We start from the raw sequence: 20,646 nt of genomic DNA, 5'->3' as shown, positions 1-20,646 counted from the left end.
AAGATATCTAAATTGTCATTGTAGTAATTGCATAGTATTTAATTAAAAGAGCACCAGGTAAATTATATGCAAAAGTTTACACATTTGTAGCTCAGCCTTGTGATATGAATACCACTAAAAAGTAAGAATTTGTGGTTGGTTCTCTTATGACTATTATCATATTCATGTGCTGAAATTTAACATCATTTGGAATATGGATGCCTCTGAGCAAGGGAGGTTACCTGACACCTTCGTGGAAGGTAACATACAAACTACCCAATCCTCAGTAAATCAAGGGGGAATTAAGCAAGCTTTGGGAAGATAATATAAATGGAAATAAGGGAATAAGTTTTGAATTTCAAAAATAGAAGCCATATGTTTCCTAAATCAACTTCAGTCTAAACAGAACTGAACTGATTATACTCATGTCATGAAATAAACATTCTCTGAGAAATATTATCGAAGTTTATTTATAAACAACTTGTTTTAATTTATAACCATTTTTTAGACATACTTTTTTACTTATAGGCTCCAGTTTTGTGGCTTGAGTTGTAGTCATGACAGACCTACATGTAAAGTTACATAATTTGGACTATATATGTGTGTGTGTGTGTGTGTGTGTGTGTGTGTGTGTATATATATATATATATATATATATATATATATGGCAATAGTGAACAATGAGTTATGCTAACAAATGTTTTCTTCACGTTTTGATAAGCTGTTGCATAGTATTAGTTATATTTTCACTTGTTCCAAAGCTTGTTTCTTTATTTGGAAAAAAGCACAAGTAATGTGTGATTTGCACAATGTGTGAGATTGACCATGTAATACTGAGAGTCTTAAAAATCTGACTTAAAGAAAATGAATGAGTAGCTGTCGTGTGAATGACAGAAATACTTTTTTCTGAATGCTTTTGATTTACTAAAAAGAGCTGTGCTGAAATGATATTTTGTCTTTGGTTCATTTCCCTGTCATATTTAAACTCACTATTTATTTTGGTTGCTAGGCTAAAGAATTTTAAATGTCCGAGTTAATAGAATATAGGAAATTAAGTTATGACTAAAAATATGAGGTTTGGAAACAAGTGGCTGATTAGCGTGGGCTCTTTACTTCAGGAAATCAACCACTTTCTCTGTTGGAAAGCAGAGATTCACCAGGATGCTGAGTTCCCACCCTTTGCTGGCATGGATGGTAGGACCCTGTGAGATCTCTGAGCAACATTTCCTGCTGCTCATGATGTAAAAGCACGTCATTGGATCGCTCCTGGCAGTAGTTTAGTCACCTGCAACACAATACTGAGTGGCACATCAGGAAAAAAACACCAAATTTAACACTTAAAATTGGTTGGCTTGTTTTTTATGTATTTGCTACAGGGTCTTACTACACAGCTCAGCCTTGTAGTGCTCCTCCTGTTTTCAGCCTCTCCAGCACTGGGATTACAGGTGTGCTCCACCATGCCTGTTTTGGTGGCACCTCAGTGTGTGCAGGGCCAGGGATCCAGTCCTGGTCGCTCTGCTTGCCTAAGCACGTGCTTAGTCTGCTGAGATATCGCACTAGCTCAACACTTAAAATTGTAAGAAGACAGTTTAGGTAGTAAATTAGAGAAGTTACTGAAAACAAAGTAACAATGATCATAAACTATAGGAAAATTGCAAATAAAGTCCTAAAATCTAAAGTCTACTCTTAATAGGTGAAACTTTGGATGGAGTAAATAATATACATAACTAACTGAATATTAGTGCTAACATGCAAAGAATGTCTACTAATCAATGAATAAAATGAAACAGCCCAGGGTGGATGTGCTTAGAAGATTAAAACAGCAACTCACAAAAGTGAAACTAGCTTGCCTCATGAACAAAAACAAATTACCCTGCACCTTAAGGAAAACGTGTGGAGTAGCGATAGATTTTTTTCATACTCAGGTGGGCAAAAGTCAGTCTGATAATGATGTTCCAGAAAGATTTTGAGAAATATTTTATGCTTGATAGAATATGAATTGGTACAAATACATCTGAGAACATTTTGACAATATGGTGGATGCTGAAAGTCTGCACAGTAAGGCTGGCTAGATAGCTTAGCAGATAAAGTGCCTGCTTAGGCAGAGTGCAGGGTTCAGGGTTCAATTGCCTCGGTCCCAACCCCGGGGGCCAGCTGAGATGGCAACTGAGACTGGGCGTGGTGGTGCACACCTGTAATCCCAGTGCTTGGGAGGCTGAAATGAGACCCTGTAGACCCTGTATCAAATACTTTAGAAAGAAAGTCTGCACAGCATCTGACCCAACAATTGTACTTCTACGTATTTGATGCAGCAAGTCTCCTATATATGAACAAAAAAGCATACAAAGCCAATCAGTGCCAAATAAAGGGAATGGCATAGGTGATTTCAAGAGTTACAACGCAAAAATCCATATTTGAAATGAATGTAACATTTCAGAATTCAGAATATTTCATTTTGCACTGAACGAACAATAACCCAATCTGTACTTCAGAGGAAGTATGTCATTGAAATCCATATTAATAGATTTGCAGTGAATGAATTAGCTATTAAAGGAAGTTGAAGTGTCTCTAAAACATTTGAGTGAAATTTAATAGGCAGGTTTATTAAAATTTAATAGCAAACTTGTTGGCCATTAAAAGTGTGCAGTGTGATAAGTCGAGATGTCAACTTTTCAGTTTATGAATTTAGTAAAAAGTGGTGAAAGTGACTTATAACAAAATATTTCATTTTTGACATTTGTAATTTTATTCAATTGTTTGAATTAAAACATTTAAAATGTGTAATTATGTTTTGAAAGTTATTTTACATAACTTTTAAGAGTATTCTGATGATTCTGATTATGTTTTGCTTTGCAATTAATGACTTTATCTTGATTTATGTGCTTGTATCTATTTCAAAAAAAGTCCCTACAAAGTTGTGTGTGGGGGGTAACAACACAACACAACACAACAAAACAAAACAAAAAGTGCTTGACACATCTTTATCTACTTTGATTTTGCTTAACTATTTTATTTAATATGTAGATATAAAACCAAAATAATTAAATGTTCCTGAAAAGTACATGTGAGCTCAACTTATGCACTGCCAGAAGGAGCCTGATAAAATTATGCTGAGCATCTCTGCGAGGCCGAGCGCCTTTTGCAGGGTGACAGTCACGTGGGGACACGCTTCCCCATTCAGGCACTCGGCGTGTGTGAGATCCCAGTTCCCACAGCCAGCACCACAAAGTACCCCCTTACACAAACACAGATAGATTTAAGTGAAACTGCAAAAGATGCGCAGGACTATGGATCAATTAAACAATCTTAGGACTTGTGCTCACTTATGTATTAAATATTGGTAGATGATATAAAAACTTCATTCAGTTCCAGTTCATGACATGCAGCGTTTCTCCATGTGCTACATTGCGGTTGATTCGGCATTCCTTAAATGTATAGCATGTGCAAGTAGCATGTATAACTCATATAAATGCATAACATGTATTTGGGGTATGTGTGATTAAGCATTTCCAGTTTTCTTGTATATGTTATATCTCATTAGCTAAAGAAAGCAAGGTATCTCTTTTATCTTATACCAAATTTATCTATTTAAAAAATAAATTCATTAAGACTTTGTATCAGAAAGAAATACAGTTTTAATATATAAATAGATGTGCAAAACACAATATATAAACATACATCTAAAGCATTTTATATGCAATTAGGGTTTCACAATTTCATAAATCCCACATTCTTGGAAAAAGTTTCTTGGTTTCTACTGATGTTAGGATTCTTTTTTTTTTTTTTATTTTTTCTTCTATGTATTTGACACAGAATTCACTATGGACTCGTAGTGATCCTCCTGTTTTCCACCTCCCCAGTGCTGGGATTATAGGCATGTGTCACAATGTTCAGCTAAGTGTGCCTGGGGGCAGGGCCAGTGCAGCATGTGACACCGGGTTTCAAACCCCCATCTCTGCACTTGCCAAAGCAAGTGCTTAATCTGCTGAGCTACCTCACGAGTCCTGATGCTGGGATTCCAATACTGCAGAAAATGCTCTCAGTAGACAGTCTCAGTTTTACTTAAAAAAGTTAAGACCACATTAAGGTCTGAGTCAAAGCATAAAATTGTTACACAATGGTAACTAGGATTTGAATGTCACTGTGACTTATATATGCCAATTAATGTAGAAATTGCAAATAACTTCATTAAAAATATTAACAAGCATATAGTACACACCTATAACCTTAGGATGCTGAGGCAGGAGGATCATTGCCAGCCTGGGCTACATAGTGAGTTGAAAGCCAGCCTCAAATATAGAATGAGACTCTGCCAAAAAAAAAAAAAAGAAGAAGAAAGTTGAACCAACAGAGAGAGAACCATGAGGAAATGGAATGGAAGGTGAAATGTAGTAAAAATAGAACGATAAAGCACAACTATTTTATTGGATCATTTACTGTCTGGTGTTTTATAAACAATCAAAGCTGAAAAATAACCTATATTATTCTATAATTACTGAAGAACAGCTATATTCACTTGTTTCATTGGATCAAGACCCTAATTGACAAAACTTCAGTTTAGTGTGATCAAATAGGAATGTTAGCTCATTTTTTTAAAAATGAAGTCTGAAGGGCCATCCATAGTGTGGATTGAAGTCATTTGGAGTTTCCTCCATGTGTTCATTAGCCTATTGTCCAGAGCTTATTTCTGGAATTACGGCTCTCAGTGATACACTGTGGGTTCAAGCAAACCTCATTGTTCTACTTTCCCAAGTCTGTTTTGTGGGTCAGCATTTCAAGGCACACATGTGGGTCACCCAAGTTATCAATCCTCAGCTGTGAGTACAGGATCACACCCCTGGATCTGGACAGTTCTCTGCTGCCTACTATCAAAACACCCACTCTGTTGTCCAAAGGAAAGACATATGACATCTTAGGGGCAAAGCTACTTTTGAAAAGCATGTGTACACTGTTATTCTGTTCAGAATTTACTCATTTAAAAACTGTTACATTGGGCCAGCCAGATAGCTCATCAGATAAAAGTGCTTGCTTAGGCAGATGCAGGGACCTGGGTTCAATTCCCAGAGTGCTGTGCCTGCCCCTGGGGCATGCTGAGATGCGATTGAGAGGGCATGGTGGCATGCGCCTGTAATCCCAGCACTTGGGAGGCTGAAAACAGGAGGATCACTGCGAGTCTGATCTGTGTAGTGTGACCCTGCAGACCCTGTACTAAATACATAAAAAATAAATAAAAACTGTTACATCAACCTCAGTCTTCAGGTGTAAGTGAGAAAGATAGGAAAGAATCCTTCTTAAAATGACCAATTTTTTTTTCCAGGAGCTTTAAGTTGAACTTTCTAAATAATTGCCAGAAAAGTTGCTCTGACTTTTCCAATATAAAATAATAAGTATTTTATTTGTTTTTTTTTAATCATTCTTTGCACAAGAAATAAAAGATTTTATGGCTGCGCCTCCTTGACAGCCATGTTAATAATTCACATGTGCTGAGTTTCAAACTTAGTTCTTCTTTCTGTGGTTTGATTAAGACATTATCCTGTTTCTGACATCCGCTAAGCACAGTAAGACTAGACTCCAGCCACAGTTGGGGAAGCTGGATCCTTAAGAAACAGCTGTTTTTACATAGCCATTATCTTTAACCCTATTTTTTGAGCTTTTGATTTGAGTCAGGGCAGCTGGCTGTTGGCTTTTCTTTCTTGGGCCATCCTTGCCATTTTCTGTAGTTAGTATTCAGGTAGCATTTTGTAGTTCCAAGTAATTATATGATTACTTCTTTCTGTTTCAAAAGTTTCAGTGGCACAGTATCTGGTATTGTATTAGAAGGAACTAAGAAATAACGAGTAATTAGGCAATTGGTATTCTTAAATAAATTGTTCATAGTTATTAACCCTACTCATAATTGGGAAAATTATTTAGCTTTATATTTTCAAGGGGCCTTAATTTGGCCTGATTGTTTTCATGAATTAAGCAATTCTCATAAGTCTTCAGAAATTCTTCTAAATACTTGGTGTAGAGCAAGTGGTGTCGAAGCTGTGGCTTCATGTTATTTGTTTTTCTTTTGAGACAAAAGATGTTCATGTAGAAATTGCTGTTTCTAAACTAAAAGCTTAGTATTTAGGTTGAATTGCAGTGTTGGCGCTTTGGTTAAATTAGTGGACCTGCGCTTGCAGTTCGGGTGCTCAGCCTCAGGTTCACCATCACTGTTGTCGAGCAGTGAAACCCCCCACAGTGTTTGGTTTTCCTGAAGCTCGCCTTCTAAAATCCAACAAACAGTAGCACCTAAATATCCTTTTCTCAGAAGTGGTTGTGTAACAACTTTCCTTACCCCCAAACACAAACTTATTTGTGTCTTCAAACTGAATAACCCGTATGCTTAGCTTTTCAACTAAAAAACAGTGACAGGTGGGCTACACTCAACTTGTTGGAAGTGTTCAGCAGTTCGCAGCTGTTAGACGGCAAGCGTACAAACAAGTTAGTTGGGAGAGAGTACACTGAGTCCTGGAAGCAGTAACAGAATCGAAAGTGATCCATGTCCATTGTGGGGATGAGGAAAAGAAGGAGAAAAAAGGAAGGTGGGGAAAAAGAAACAGATGTGTATAAAAACAGGACAGCTTGGATAATTATGCCACTGAGTTCTGCTGGTCTATTGAAAGGAGCAGTTACTGCTTAAACATTTTTTCTCCTTTTTTATTTTTTATAACTTTTTTGACCAATTTTGTATGCTTACATCTGGTAATCTGAACAATGAATTTGAAGGCAACATTATGCAATATAACAACCATTGTTCAATTCTTTTTATTTTATGTAGTGAAATTCTGTATCATTTCTAAGTTCTTATTCACTTTAATTTTTTTTTAAAAAGAAAAGGAATGGCAGAATTGATTTTGGTGTAAGACAAGTGAAATACACCATAGCTCTACAGAAAGGTGGCAGGAGCTAGTGCAAACAGTTAGTGAAAAGAACTAAGCTTTGGCAGCAAGATATTTTTGGCTGTTTTCTTATCATTGCCGCCATTCAAAAGCAGAAGGGAAATGCCTCAATGTGAGCGAGGATGCAGGTGTCACGTGAGGACACCTCTAGGAAACCGCCCTCGTGTGCATGGTGATCAGAAGGACCACTTCCGCTTCTGGATCAGCACCCAGTGGCCAAAGCCATGACTTTTGTTAGACAAGTCAATTCAGAGATTGTAGTGAGATTATTCAGCTATGTCCCTTAAACCTTGATTCTAACAACTCCATAGAATTTATCTATACCTTTACACCTTTTGTGCTATATTAATCATCATTTTTTTTTCTACTCTTGGTTTTTTTGTTTGTTTTGTATTTGAGGGAAGGGTCTACAATGTGTTCAGGGTCTCACTACTAGATTGAACTCTTCATGATCACCCTGTTTACAGCCTCCGAAGAGCTGGGATTACAGGCTCGCGCCACCATGCCCCATCTCAATTGCTGTCTCAGTGGACCCCAGGGGGGTCAAATGGGGAAGAGAGTCAAGTAGAAAGCATGCATTAAAATACAGAGCAGGGGCCAGGGAGATGACTCAGAATAAGCTCTTCCCTGGCAAGCGTAAGGGCCTGAGTTCAATACCTGGTTCCACAAAAAAAAAAAAAAAAACCAGAGCAGAAGTTCCTATAGGCAGTTGGGTTAGTGACTCTTGCAGGCTCTTTCAAGGCAATTGGTACCTATTGAGAATATCTATCCCTGATATCCTTCCCTAGGGAGGTATGTGGGTGCATGTTTTATCTTTTATCTTGAGATCTGGCCCACAGGGGAAGGGTCTGTGTTGAAAGGCATCTCATCTTTCTACTGGCTCCTTTGAGGCCCCAGCCTTGTCTGACTCCCTATAATATTTCTAACTTGTCTGCCCAAGGAGAATTTTAGTATAAACCTCCTATTGTGACTGCAAGTTGCTCCATGTGGAAGCAGAGAAGAGCTCATTCTGGACTGCACAGGCTCCTTGTTTTGAGAAAGGGAGCCTCAAGCAACCTGAAAAGCCCAGAGGCCGAGACTGAACGTTGCGCTACAGAGCTAACCGGTCCTGACACCTAGCTACATAGCAGAGGCATTGTGGCCATATGGCCAGACTTTCCAACTTAGAAGGAATTGTATGAAAATATAATCAACTTTATTTATTTATTTATTTATTTATTTATTTATTTATTTATTTATGGGACCAGGGTTGGAACTCAGACCCTTGCACTTGCCAGGGAAGTGCTTATTCTACTGAGCCATCTCCCTGGGCCAAAATCAACTTTAGAACTCAGTTTTTCTTTCTACGTTAGTTTTACCATTTAAAATACTTTAAAGCACATTCACAACTTAGAAAAAAAATAGACTGATGAGGGATGTTATAGTAGGAAATGTATAACCAGATGGGTTACCTATAAAAGCTTTTGTAGCTTCATGAGAATTAAAAAAAACAAAAAACAAAAAACGCCTCATCTGTAAAACCCCTGTTTTTATAATTACATTTTTATAGTATTTGTTTTATAAATTAAATGGAAAGAGTGTGTACTATTGAGTCATTTGCTATGGGCTTATTTTGTTTCTTCCCAATTTTTTTTGATGTTGTTCTAAAATGGTCTTATTTTACATCAAATTTAAAAATTGCATGCTTACTTGCAGACAAGAAAAAAAAGTTGTATTTGTAGCTACATGAAGTGAGAAAAAAGTGGCATGCCATCCCCCCACTGCAGTCCCTGCTTTCCCGTTGTTTCAGTGCAGACAGTGAGAGGTACCGCAGAGAAACGCGGACGTGAGCATGAGCCGTGGATGTCTGAACACTTCGATTTTTCCCAGAGTGGATAACCTGAACGACTTTCTAATTGTAGAGTTTTACACAACTTGAAGCTATAGATCTTGTCTGGCTTTTAAATTCTAGAGTTCATTTGTATCTGAAAACTGGCTTTCATTTTCACTTCCAGAAAGCCTAGACATACAAATACTAGATTTCACATACAATTAAAAGGTGATTTTTTTAATGATGTGCCAGGCAAACCCTTAACAATTAGCTTCAACAACAAGACTTGAATAACAACAATAAAACAAATGTTTAAGGTTTATGGTTTTCTTTTTTTAATGAGTAAAATGTTTAAATGAGCTCTTTTAACTTTTCTTATTAATGGCCCAAATATTGAATTCATTGTTGGAAAACAATACCTTAAGAGAGCTGCTCCATAATCGGCCACAGCACTCTGTAAGAACATGGAGATGGATGTGCTGTACAACTTCAACCAATAAATGTGGAGCAGTTGACAAGCAAAAGACTTGGTTCCAGATGTGAACTATTTTTTTGCAGTATATATGGGATGGATGCACATATGTACATATGTATATAATATATATGTTAGTATATTCCTATATGTTCCAATTAACTGTCCCATAAAATTTGTATTTGTTTCTTCGTATTTCTTTCCTTTCTCATCTAACATAACTAAACAATTCAGCCTATTATTTTTATACATGACCTGATTATATTTAATAAAACTCTTCTTTGAACTTTTTCTTCTTGGTTAAATGGTTTTGGAGGGTGGGAAGTTGCAGCTCAGAGTAACAATGTGTTACAGACTAAGAATAGCTGTTGCATAAAAGATGCAAGAATTTAACTTTGCTACTTTATTATGTCAAAGTTTCAACAACCAGTGGGAAAATGGAAAATGGAATTATGTCTATAACTATTACTTGATTCTATAAAGGTAATATTTAAAATATTTTAAAATAATATCCATATGCTTGTGGTCATATTTGTGAGATCACCAAATTAATATGCCTAATGCTAATAAGTATGATATTTAGGTATCAGTAATTCTTCATAGAATCTCTAAGAAATGTCATATTATTCTGTTGTGTCAACAACTGCTCTCCAAATGAGTGTTTTATGATAAATGTTGCTTTTTGTTCTTTTTAAATTTTCATTTAAAATAATGTAGTGGTTTCTGTGAATGAGGACATATTTTTGTTTAATTTTAGCTTTTCCTTTTATTTTTGCTTTTAGTTTGCATTTTGTTGTATGAATGAAAGAACTTGCTTTTTTATTTTTATTTATAGCAAGCATGGGAATATATTCTTGCTTACACCTTGGGACAGATAGCACCCTAAGTGTGGCCTAATCAACACTGTACATCATTTTCTTTCTTTCCCATGGACTCAATATGTGCATTGTTGGAAATGTGTGCTCTAGCGGCGTAGTTTGTGGTCTAATTAACTGCTTGCCTGTAATCAGGACTGTATCAAGTGTTGTCATTCTAAATGTCTCCTTTCTTTTTTCCCAACACATTTGCCTGATTGACCTTTTTTCTCTCTGTCTTTCCATGGGGCTGTTCCAGGAGCCATGGCTACCCATCTTGTAAGCAATGCTCTGCTCCGTCCGCATGGTACTAGCAATCCCTATAACACATTGCTGGGGGACCCGGCGGGCTGTAACAACCCTTCTGTCAGCATGTACAACGCACAAGGTGTGCTGCGGTTTATCTTTTGTTTCCAAGTGAGAGTCGCACTTTATGTAGCTTTTACGGGCACATTCTATTTCTATTTCATTCTATTTCTTTCTGCCTTTGTTTTGGAAGCAGACACACAGACTACTTTCACATTCTACCCCTTGGTGCTTTTGTTTTCCATTTTCCTTAGGTTTTCCTTAGTCAGAAATGGACCCCTTCTGATACACAAATGCCTGATCCATCAGTATGTGTTTGTTTCTCTGTGCTGTTATAAAATGTATTGTGGCTTTTCGGTACTCTCCTCGTTGCTTATTTTTGTGTTAAATACCTAAGTATTTTGAGAAATGAGATACTTGTCTAAGGTAAGTAAGAAAAAGAGAGACTTGATTATGTAAGATCAAGAAAATTAATCTTTGTTACATTTTGAGGACCCTCTGGCACAGGCCTCAGGCCTGGTGAAAACACTCAGCGGCCACATGGAATGAAGCAGTAGAGCAGTGGAGTGGACACAACGAACGACTCAGGTTGTTTCTTCTCCACGGTCACCCAAGGTGCTGGCCCAGGCAGCCCACAAAACTGCCTTTCTCCTGTAGAGGAGTCCTCTTCATGTCCTCCGGCTTGAGAAGATATACACTTGTGTCCCAATAAAATAAGTGTAGGTCATTGTAAAGCTACTCAGAAAATAAACATACCTGAAACTGTTTTTTACCTTTCTAAATATAAAAACTTTTTGGGGACACAAAACTTTAAAATACTCTCGTCTGTATCTATACCGAGGCCAAAAAACATTGTTCAAATAGAATATCATGAAAGAGTAATTCTAGTCAATGATCCACTTACTTAAAATTATACTTGAAAAAAAAGTTCATCATAAGAAGAGGCTTCTATGGTCCCTGAAGGTGAATGTGATAGATCAGCAGTATTTAAATTTTCCAAGCAATTTTAAATAAAAATTTCGTTTTATTTTTTGTGGAAATTTTTTTGCCCTTCAGTCAAAGGTAAAAAAATTAGTGATGGGGTAGTCTTGGTATGAATGCACTATTCAAAAAAAAAAAAAAGAAAAGAAAACATGATTTCCCCATGACCACTGGGACAGTGAGAGTCCACATTCTGAGTATGTTCAGTGGTCCTTTGCAGGATAAAAAGATGACTTAAAATTATTTCAGAGGGCCTGGGAATAGCTCAGTGGCATAAGAGCTTGCCTGGCAAGTGCAAGGTCTCGAGTTCGATCCCTGGTGCCACACTAAATAAATAAATACTAATATTAATTAATAAATAAAGTGATAGATTAAAAAATTATTTTAGGGATTTTGTTGTTTGCAGCCAGGAATGGTGGTGCATGCCTCTAATTCCCATTTGGAAGTTGAAATAGGATTTCTGTAAGTCCGAGGCTAACCTAGGCTACAAAGTGAGTTCAAGACCAGCCTGAACTTCATAGTGAGACCCTGTCTTGAAAAGACCAAAAAAAAAAAGAAAGAAAGAAAAACAGATGTTTGTTAATGAAATAATTCAGCAAACTTTCAATGTCCTCGTTTCTTGAAATCCACATATCTCAGAATCACTGACTTGTGGCATAGAAGGAGGGACAGAATCCTCATTCAGTCCTCTGTACATCATCTTTGTCAGCTTGTAGGCCTGTACTTACATGGTTCCTCTACTGGGGCGCTCCCTTCCTCAGGATATCCCGTTTCCTATTGAAATGCTGGGCCTTTTCAAAATGCCTTTTCCTCAGTCATGACGCTTCCCATGCCTCTAGAGCAAAGAGAGTACAGCTGAAGCGCACCCCTGTGCCGTGTCCGGCAAGCCTTCAGCGCTTAGAAGCAGCTCTTTTCCTCTGGTCTTCTGTTTTCCTTGAAAACCGGAAGCATCCTTGCGAGACATCTTCTGGGTTCTTCTTGGTGGACTTCCTCTCTCTGCCCTTCCACCTGTCAGTGCCAGCCTCAGTTTTAGGACTCTAAATTGTACGTTGCACCCCGCACCAGACCTCTTAGGAATAGAGCCACTTAGTAGACCGTATAGATGTCCCTTTTACATTTTCCTTATTTTCCTGACAAATATGTCATGATAAACATTTTAAAGTGTGCTGCTATACTATCATGTTTTGAATAATGTTGAAAACTTGTACCTCTGCAAATTAAATGTACTCTACATTATTCAACTTAAACAGAAGAATTATTGGTAATTATTTTTAAGTAAGAAATTTGGGTCACATTTTTGGTTTATCCTTTCAAACATATTTTGTAATTTCTCATATAATAAAAAAGAATATTAGTTGTATGTTTTCACTATTTCAATCTGCCTCATTTTATATTACTTATACTGATATCCAAAAGAGGGGATTCTTTGAAAGAAGGGTCACTTGTATAAAAAAAATCTAAATAAAATTAGTACAAATTTTTAAATAATAGCATATACACAGATATTTATTCCTGTGAAATCCATTACTGGTAATTGTATTATGATTATCAATAAATAAAAAAGGATTAGTTGTAACTGGATTTGTCATTTATTCCAGCAAATTTAATAAATTCTGAACTTTCTTAAAAAGAAACGAATTTTATTAATTTTTTCATGGTTAGAATTGAAATTGTCCAGCTATTTGATAGTTTAGGACTTTTTTGTTTTTTGCTAATCATGATCGTTCTTAAAGAAATTCATCTTTTAACAGTGACCTAAAACAAATAGTGGTGACTGTTGTATTACTACTAATCTTATACTTTCAGATGAATGCGTTTGTATTCTTACTGGCAAGGTGATATCATACATGCAGTATAGGTGGCTCGGTATGTACTGGAGTTGCTTTTGTGGGATCTCCGTTTGTTGTGCTGTGTGTGCTTTCCAATTCAGTTGTACCGGAGCCATCTAGGCATACAAGCCTTCAGGTTTAAAGTATTCTTGCTAACAGTGCTTTCATTTAAAATGTGTAAAGTTGTATATATAATGTTACTGAGGCATGTAGTTAGAAATAAAAATGACTAATATGCTTTTATTATATTGAATTCAGAATCTACTTTAGAAATATTTAACATCTCCTGCATCTTATTTCTGATTCATTATCTCCTTCTCGGTATTACAAGTTCCATTTTTGTAAAGATGTAACCCAGTCCAGAAAAACTTACCAACACAACATGAGAAGTCATGAGTTTACTAAAATAAATTTACTTTTTTAAGTAATTTAATGCAATGTTAAAACTTTAAAACACATCCATAGGATGGGATATTGTAAAGAATACATTACAGTTCATGAGAACATAAATATAAGATTAAATTGTAAAGGGTAGAGGTTAATGTTCTCATGGCTTTCACAGCCTATGGCAGATGGGAAGGAAAAATTGCAGCAGAGTTGCAGGAAGGCTAAAGACCTCTGTTCTTTACCCCAGCTTTGCTATTCTACGTGGAGGCAGCAGATAAGGGCTAGAGGCTGTAGAGTCTCCAGGCAAACGAACTATGGTGATCTCCTGTATGCTAATTTGATCACATTTAAGGGCCCAGCCACTGTGATCCCTACAGCCATCTTCATGTGGTGATAAACAGCTTGACTATTTATTTCAAACTCTTACTCTAAAATTATTTGCAAAGCTAAAAAGAGATTCCTTCTGCATTCTAAAACGTTGTGAGTCTCTAAAATGTTGTGAGTCTCTTTCGCTGAGAAGCAAACCAACCTTTAAAATGTACTTAAAACTGTCCAGTCAAACAGTAACTTGCAATGTCTTGAAGTGATCTGGCCTTGAGAATCCATTGGTTCTCAGTGTTGTAATATTGTAACCTCCTTATAAACAAAATCAGCAAGAGAAATTCTTCCGACCTGATTACGATATAAGTTTTATTTTTCAAATATTGTTTCTAGGATTGTTTTTAAACCTCAGAATGTTTGATTGCATACAACTGTGCTGCAGTCCAGAGGAAAACTTGCTATTGAAGGTGGTGTCTCCCGCACATCATCTTGATATAGCTTAGCAAATGGGTTTAACCTTTTTTCCCTCTATAGTAACACAACTCCTGAACATGAGCTCCAGAAATGACAGTGTTGGTCAAGTTTTAAGTAGAAATAGTAAACAACATTTGTCTAAGTGCATTGGGGGAAAATAATCTTTGTACAGCAGAGGAGTGAGACAGAGGGGAGAAAAGTGAACACAAGAATGAAAACCTCGGACTCTGGTTTTCTGTTTACATCCAAGCTAAGCATTTTAATAATAATGTTCTAATAAATTCTAAAGTTATATGACATTCCTTACAAGCAGGTGTGTTCTAATATCCCACAAATACTACTGAAAAATAGTGGTGGAAATAGGCACGGCTCACCTCTTTTTACGCTTTCTGGTTTGTGCGGTAACTGTACTATAATGGTGTATTTGTTTGAACTTTACAAACTGCAGAAATGCTAGTTAAACACTCATTATATTAGCATGTATTAAGGGGAAATTCTTATTTCTGACTAACATTTTAGTCTTTTCAATTATGGTAAACCATGTAACACAGATTCATGAATTTTGGGGCAGTGGAAATTATTTCCTTCGACTCTTTTTTCTGCATATCATCAATTTGCTTTTTACTCATGTTTCTCCTGCTGTCGCTGTAAGCTTACTTGTTGTTTTTTCTTTCCTTTTCTTCATGCTGTCGTTTAGAGCCCTACAGAGAGACAAGTATGGGAGTAAAGCTAAACATTGCATATCAAATGTAATTTTTTTTAGTTCACTTTTATTGCATCACATATAGATGATGTAGTTATTAAAAACAGTTCATCTCACAATTTAAAAACTAAAGATCTTATAAATCAATCTATATAAATATATGCTAATAGAGATTAGACGCTTTTGTTGTCTGATTCTTTTATTCTGTCGCATACTCAACATAGTTGTTAAGTTTCATGTGATGTTTGTGTGAGTTAAATTGTTTTTAAATTAAGCATTTATTTTTGCTAAGTAACTCATAAACTTTTAATTTTTATTGGTACATTCCATCATAAAAACGTGTCACATGCAACACACCTACTTTATTTTGCCGTGGCTGTTTTCAGTTTGTACCTAATGCATTGACAACGGAAACTAAATCGATACATGTTTCAATGCATCAGCCACCCAGCCATGACCATCAGGCATACCATACAGCCTCTGCAGCAGCAACCACCCATCACACACAATGCTTTAAAAGGCATTTACCTTTTTCTTTTTCTTCTTAACATTGTGGATTTGTGTATAAGATATGACATGAAAATAAATGGCTTCAACCTATGTCTGTGATGGTTGTTCATTGAAATCTGTGTCACTTGAATACACAGTATGCATTAGAAGTCCATATAAATTTGACAGTATGAACACCTCATTTAAACTAGAATTGAACGAGTTGAGTTTTGAGAAAAATAACTGCATCACAGATATAGAATGAGTGCTGTGTTTTCACAAGTTAGCAATGTATTGAGAAGCTGAATAGATTTTTCAATTAATAATTTTGTAAGCAAATACTTTTTCATGTAGCAGTATTGGTTAAATGTGTATTTTTGGTTGCATTTGAACTGATTTATGAAACTATTATAGATGCTTGAATTTCTATTTATTCAAGGAAATGCAAAGAACTTGAAGAAGTATATGATCAGATTTATTTTAATGCAGCTGTTTCTTGCCAGAATAAAACGTTTATCCTCTTTTAAACTCAAAATTAGATATACTCCAAAGCCATCACACATTTTAAAATAGCTTTAATACTGGCACTCTGTTTTTAGGAATCAAATCTCTGTGTTTTTAAAGCAATTTTATGTAATACTACCCAATGACCCTAAACAACCACTAATGCATTAATTTATAACAATAAGTAAAGTGCTTATAGCCAAAAACTTAGCCAACACAGATACTTTTGAAAGTTTCTATGTGTCCATTATTTTGATCTGGCATTTATTCGAGAAAGCATTATTTCATGACTATGTCTTTCTGCCAAATTTAGCATAATCTTTTTTGTCATTTTTTTATGTAGGGATTATTTTTAATCTCAAAATTATATTTCAAATTATTTGAGTATTTACTTCTTTTACTTTGACTTCCCTATTCAAAGTACCTCACATAAATTGTTAGTATTATAGCAATTTTGATGATAAAACAACATGTAAAATTAAATGTAATGAAGTACAGTATTTAATCGACTTTTGTGTATAAATTGAAAGCTATGAATGATTAGGCCAAAATTTTGTACTATTTTGCTCAAGTTATAACAAATACACTTCAAGTAACATCAGACATTTCTGTGAAACTGCCAATCGATAGTGTAGGTCTTTAGACTTCTTGTAAGACTTATTTTAGATACCTTGCTCCCTTTTACAAAATTTGCATCAGTTGTCCAAAGATCACAACACAGATATGATTACGTACCTATAGATTTCATAGTACTTTTTCTCTCCAAAGATTTAGTACTTAGAATGCTAGCAACATGTACAAACTTCATAGTCAATGAATGTTTTTGCTTCTGTGTGTGTGTTGTGTGTTTGTGTGTGTGTGTATGTGTCCTATGGACTACTGGATATCCATGTCATAGTGTCTTGTAATCTTTTTCAGAGGGGCTTCTGAACAATGCCAGGGATACAAGTGTCATGGATACTCTACCACTGAATGGTAACCATGGCAATAGTTACAGCATTGCCGGTGGCGAATACCTGAGCAACTGTGTGCAAATCATAGACCGAGGCTATAACCATACCGAGACCGCCCTAGAGAAAAAGATTCTGAAGGAACTCACTTCCAACTATATCCCTTCTTACCTGAACAACCATGAGCGCTCCAGTGAGCAGAACCGGAATCTGATGAACAAGCTGGTCAACAACCTGGGCGGAGGGGGCGAAGACGACAGCATCGTGCTGGACGACGCCGCGTCCTTCACCCACGAGGAGGGCCTGGGCCTGGAGCTCATCCACGAGGAGTCGGACGCGCCCCTGCTGCCCCCGCGCGCGTACCCCACCGAGAACCACCAGCCACACCACTACTCCCGGCGGCGGCTCCCCCAGGACCACAGCGAGAGCTTCTTCCCCTTGCTGAGCAACGAGCACACAGAGGAGCTGCCCTCGCCCCCCAGGGACCCGCTCTGCACCAGCCTGCCGGCCCTGGCCGGGGCGCCCTCCGCCGCCGACGGGGCGCCCGCCTGCGCGCAGCCCGAGCCCCCCGCGGCCCGGGGCGCGGACGCGGAGGACGCCTACTACAAGAGCATGCCCAACCTGGGCGCCCGCGCGCACGGCGCCCCGCTGCACGCCTACTACCCGCTGGGGCGCGGCAGCAGCGACGGCTTCATCGCGCCCCCGGGCAAGGACGGCGCGTCCCCCGAGCGCGGCGCGCGGGGCCCTGCGCACCTGGTCACCAGCCTCTGAGGGGACCCCGGGCCCGCCGGGGGCGCTGCGCTGCGCCGCGCGGCGGTGGGCGTGCGGGTCCCCGAGACCTGGACGCTGAAGTTCTCGAGAGACAGACTCGGAGACTTAATTATTATTATTATTTTCTTTCTTTTTTAAAACTGGGATTTGTAGGTCGGCCCAGGGGAGAAACACAGCCGCCGGGACTCCCCGGAGCCCCGTCCTGGCCCGCCCCTGCCTTCCCTCGAGGGGAGACTTCGCGAGGCTGCCGAGCGAGCGCTGAAGACGGCCGCCGCCCTGCTGAGCTCCGCGCGCGGCCGACTCGCGACGCTGTTACCGGAAGGACCCGAGCCGAGCGCGGAGGGCCGGAGCGGAGCGAGCGGGCCGCCGACCGCGGGAGTCGCTGCGGACGACGAAGGAAGACCACAAAATTAATCACGAAGTGGAGGGGAGTTCTAGAATTATATGCTAAAGGCATATTTTATGATTTGCTGTATTAACTGATGATAAAACTAATGGCAGAAAAAAAATTGAACAATTTCTATGTAATGTACAGATACTAGCATTGCACATAGAGTCTGCTTTCTGTTCTCAGAATTTGAGTCCTGTTAACGTAGTGGGAAAAAAAATGATTTTTTTTTTTCTTTTGTGCTAGTCTTGCAAGTATGTCTACCAGAAAAAGAGCTAAGGTTCCTTCCTTTCTTCATTTTCTTTCTTTTTTCTCTCTCTCTCTCTTTTTTTGTCTTTTTTTTTTCTTTTAAATTTCACTTGGCAAAAAAATAAATGAATGAATGAATAAATAAATAAAACTATCACTTTATAAGAATCATTTTCTAGTAATGCAAACAAATTATTTTTTACAAAAAATAAAATAAAATAAATAAAATTAGACTTCCTTCCCTCACTATATATCTTTATCCAGCCGGAATATTTCCAACAGCATTTTTTCTATTCTTTTTTTCTTTCCTTTTTTTTTTTTTTTAAATTTAATTTTTGCAAATTAGAGCAGGATGAGCTTTTATGTTTACAGGGCACTCCCGTTGTAATGCAAAGCGCATTTGGAGAGCTGTTCATCACCAAGACTGGCAGCTATGATTCTGGAAGTCAGGAGGTGTCTATAGAGCTAGCGGGGCTTTTGCATGTGAAAAACGATATCCCATAGATGTTAAAGCTATAAATGCTCAGTCTGAGCCCCAAGGGGGCACCTGCCCTACCAATTTCTAGAGGAAATTCTGTCCCGTGTAGTACCAATTGAAAGCCAAATTATTTAAAATCAATTTTTTAAAAAAAGTCTTCTACTTATTAATAAGAAAACTATTTATTTGACAGGATTTTAAGTACGTAGTAATACAAGAGGTAAATTAGCAGCACATACTTTTTTTTTTAAATTTATGATCCATTTTGTATGGTCTCAAGGTTGGATGACCTCATTACTAATATTTGTTGTAAAAGTGAAACTTGTTTGCCAATCAATAAACAACTGATTGAGATTTAGAAGATACTTTTTTGATGTATGTACTATATTATTTTCACTTTTCTCGCCTTTCTTTCCATCTTCAGTGTATTTGTTGAATCGCTGTAACCCAAATGACTCACGCAAAAGAAATCATTCTAATGCGATGAATAACCTAAGCACAAAATAATACTTTTTTGTTTAACAAACAATGTCAACTACAAAAATGGGATGGGCATGTTTATGTTGGCTGAAACAAGATACATAAATTACTATCAGGCAGGTTAATTTATAGGTTCCTATGCTAGTCTTTCTTTTATAAACCAGCTTCAGTCCCTATATTTATTTTAAAAGCCAGGTTCAATTGAATATTTAAATATTACATATTTAGGAAAGAGTTATATTATTTCCTGTTTCACCATTTCACTATGGTGGAGAAAGCAAGAAATTTAAATTTCCCCAGTTGGCTATCAGCTGCAAAAATCATGCCAGAAAGAAAATCTGTTGTAAAGGACAGTGTAAGACAGCTTTTGTGCTAGGTTTATTCTGTTGTTTTTGTACATAAGGATGAAACAGAGAGTCTATCTAGATCCCCAGTTCTTGCAGACCTTTTGTCAGCAGTGTCCAAGCATGGAGCTCCTTGTCAGGCAAAGGTAAAAGTGAACTTGACAACTTATAACTTCTCTTCTAGTTTATCTTGGGGCTTTTTCAAAAATTTACACACATCTCAGTCTACACGTGAATATTTAAATTAAGATGTGAAAGAGTAGCTTAGAGAATGACCAAATATAACACATATGCAATTTGAAAATATATGATGAAATTTGTGCTATCTAGAGTATATCTTGATCTTTATATCATCTCAAAATATTTTATATACCATTCCTTCTTAGCCATTTGTATGTTTTTTAGAGTTCGTATTTTTTTTAAAGTTGGAGGAGAACCATATTCTTTAGCAGTAAGTCCATTTCCTCATGCCACAGTGCGGTGGTACCGACGCCTGGCAATGAAAGAATTCCCTTGGACATGCTAAGGTGACATCAAAAACATGCATGGTGTCTGTGGATTAGGTTTGATTGGACAAACAGTAATCTGTATGAAAACAATTCCATCACTGGGAAGACGGTTTCACAGGCAATGGGGAAACTACCTCATTTCAGTTGCTGATTTCTAGATATTGCTACCTCTCTGCTTGTGATCTTTTCTGTTTCACTGTGTGGAAAGTTCTCGGTGGCCTCCCCAGCTCTACGCAAACCAAATTAAAGACAGATAACTTGAAAATATAAATCGGTGCAGAGGACAGTCACTCAGTACTATCGATTACTGCCAAGTTCTTGCATCAAGTGGAAGGGGGAGAATTCTGACCTTTCATACATCATAATTGGTAATGCTTTTAGAGGAAATTAAATCCCAAAGATTTTTACAAGGAGAGTGTTCCTTCAAATTTTATGTGACGCT

The 20,646-nt window shown here is 37.5% G+C and overlaps 1 protein-coding gene across 1 annotated transcript in view; it reads left to right on the top strand.

Moving 5' to 3' along the window:
* Adgrl3 (adhesion G protein-coupled receptor L3) overlaps positions 1-17,756 on the top strand; it is a 384,605-nt gene extending 366,849 nt beyond the window's left edge. Inside the window, exon 19 of the mRNA XM_023703486.1 lies at positions 16,954-17,756. Within this exon, the coding sequence (XP_023559254.1) occupies positions 16,954-17,756 (803 nt within the window). The remainder of the gene's footprint in view (positions 1-16,953) is intronic.
* The last annotated feature ends 2,890 nt before the right edge of the window (positions 17,757-20,646 follow it).

The sequence above is a fragment of the Octodon degus genome, unplaced genomic scaffold (assembly GCF_000260255.1).
Source record: "Octodon degus isolate 3935 unplaced genomic scaffold, OctDeg1.0 scaffold00172, whole genome shotgun sequence".
Taxonomy (NCBI): domain Eukaryota; kingdom Metazoa; phylum Chordata; class Mammalia; order Rodentia; family Octodontidae; genus Octodon; species Octodon degus.
Note: the sequence above shows the minus strand (reverse complement) of the source record. Positions and strands in the feature narration are given on the sequence as shown.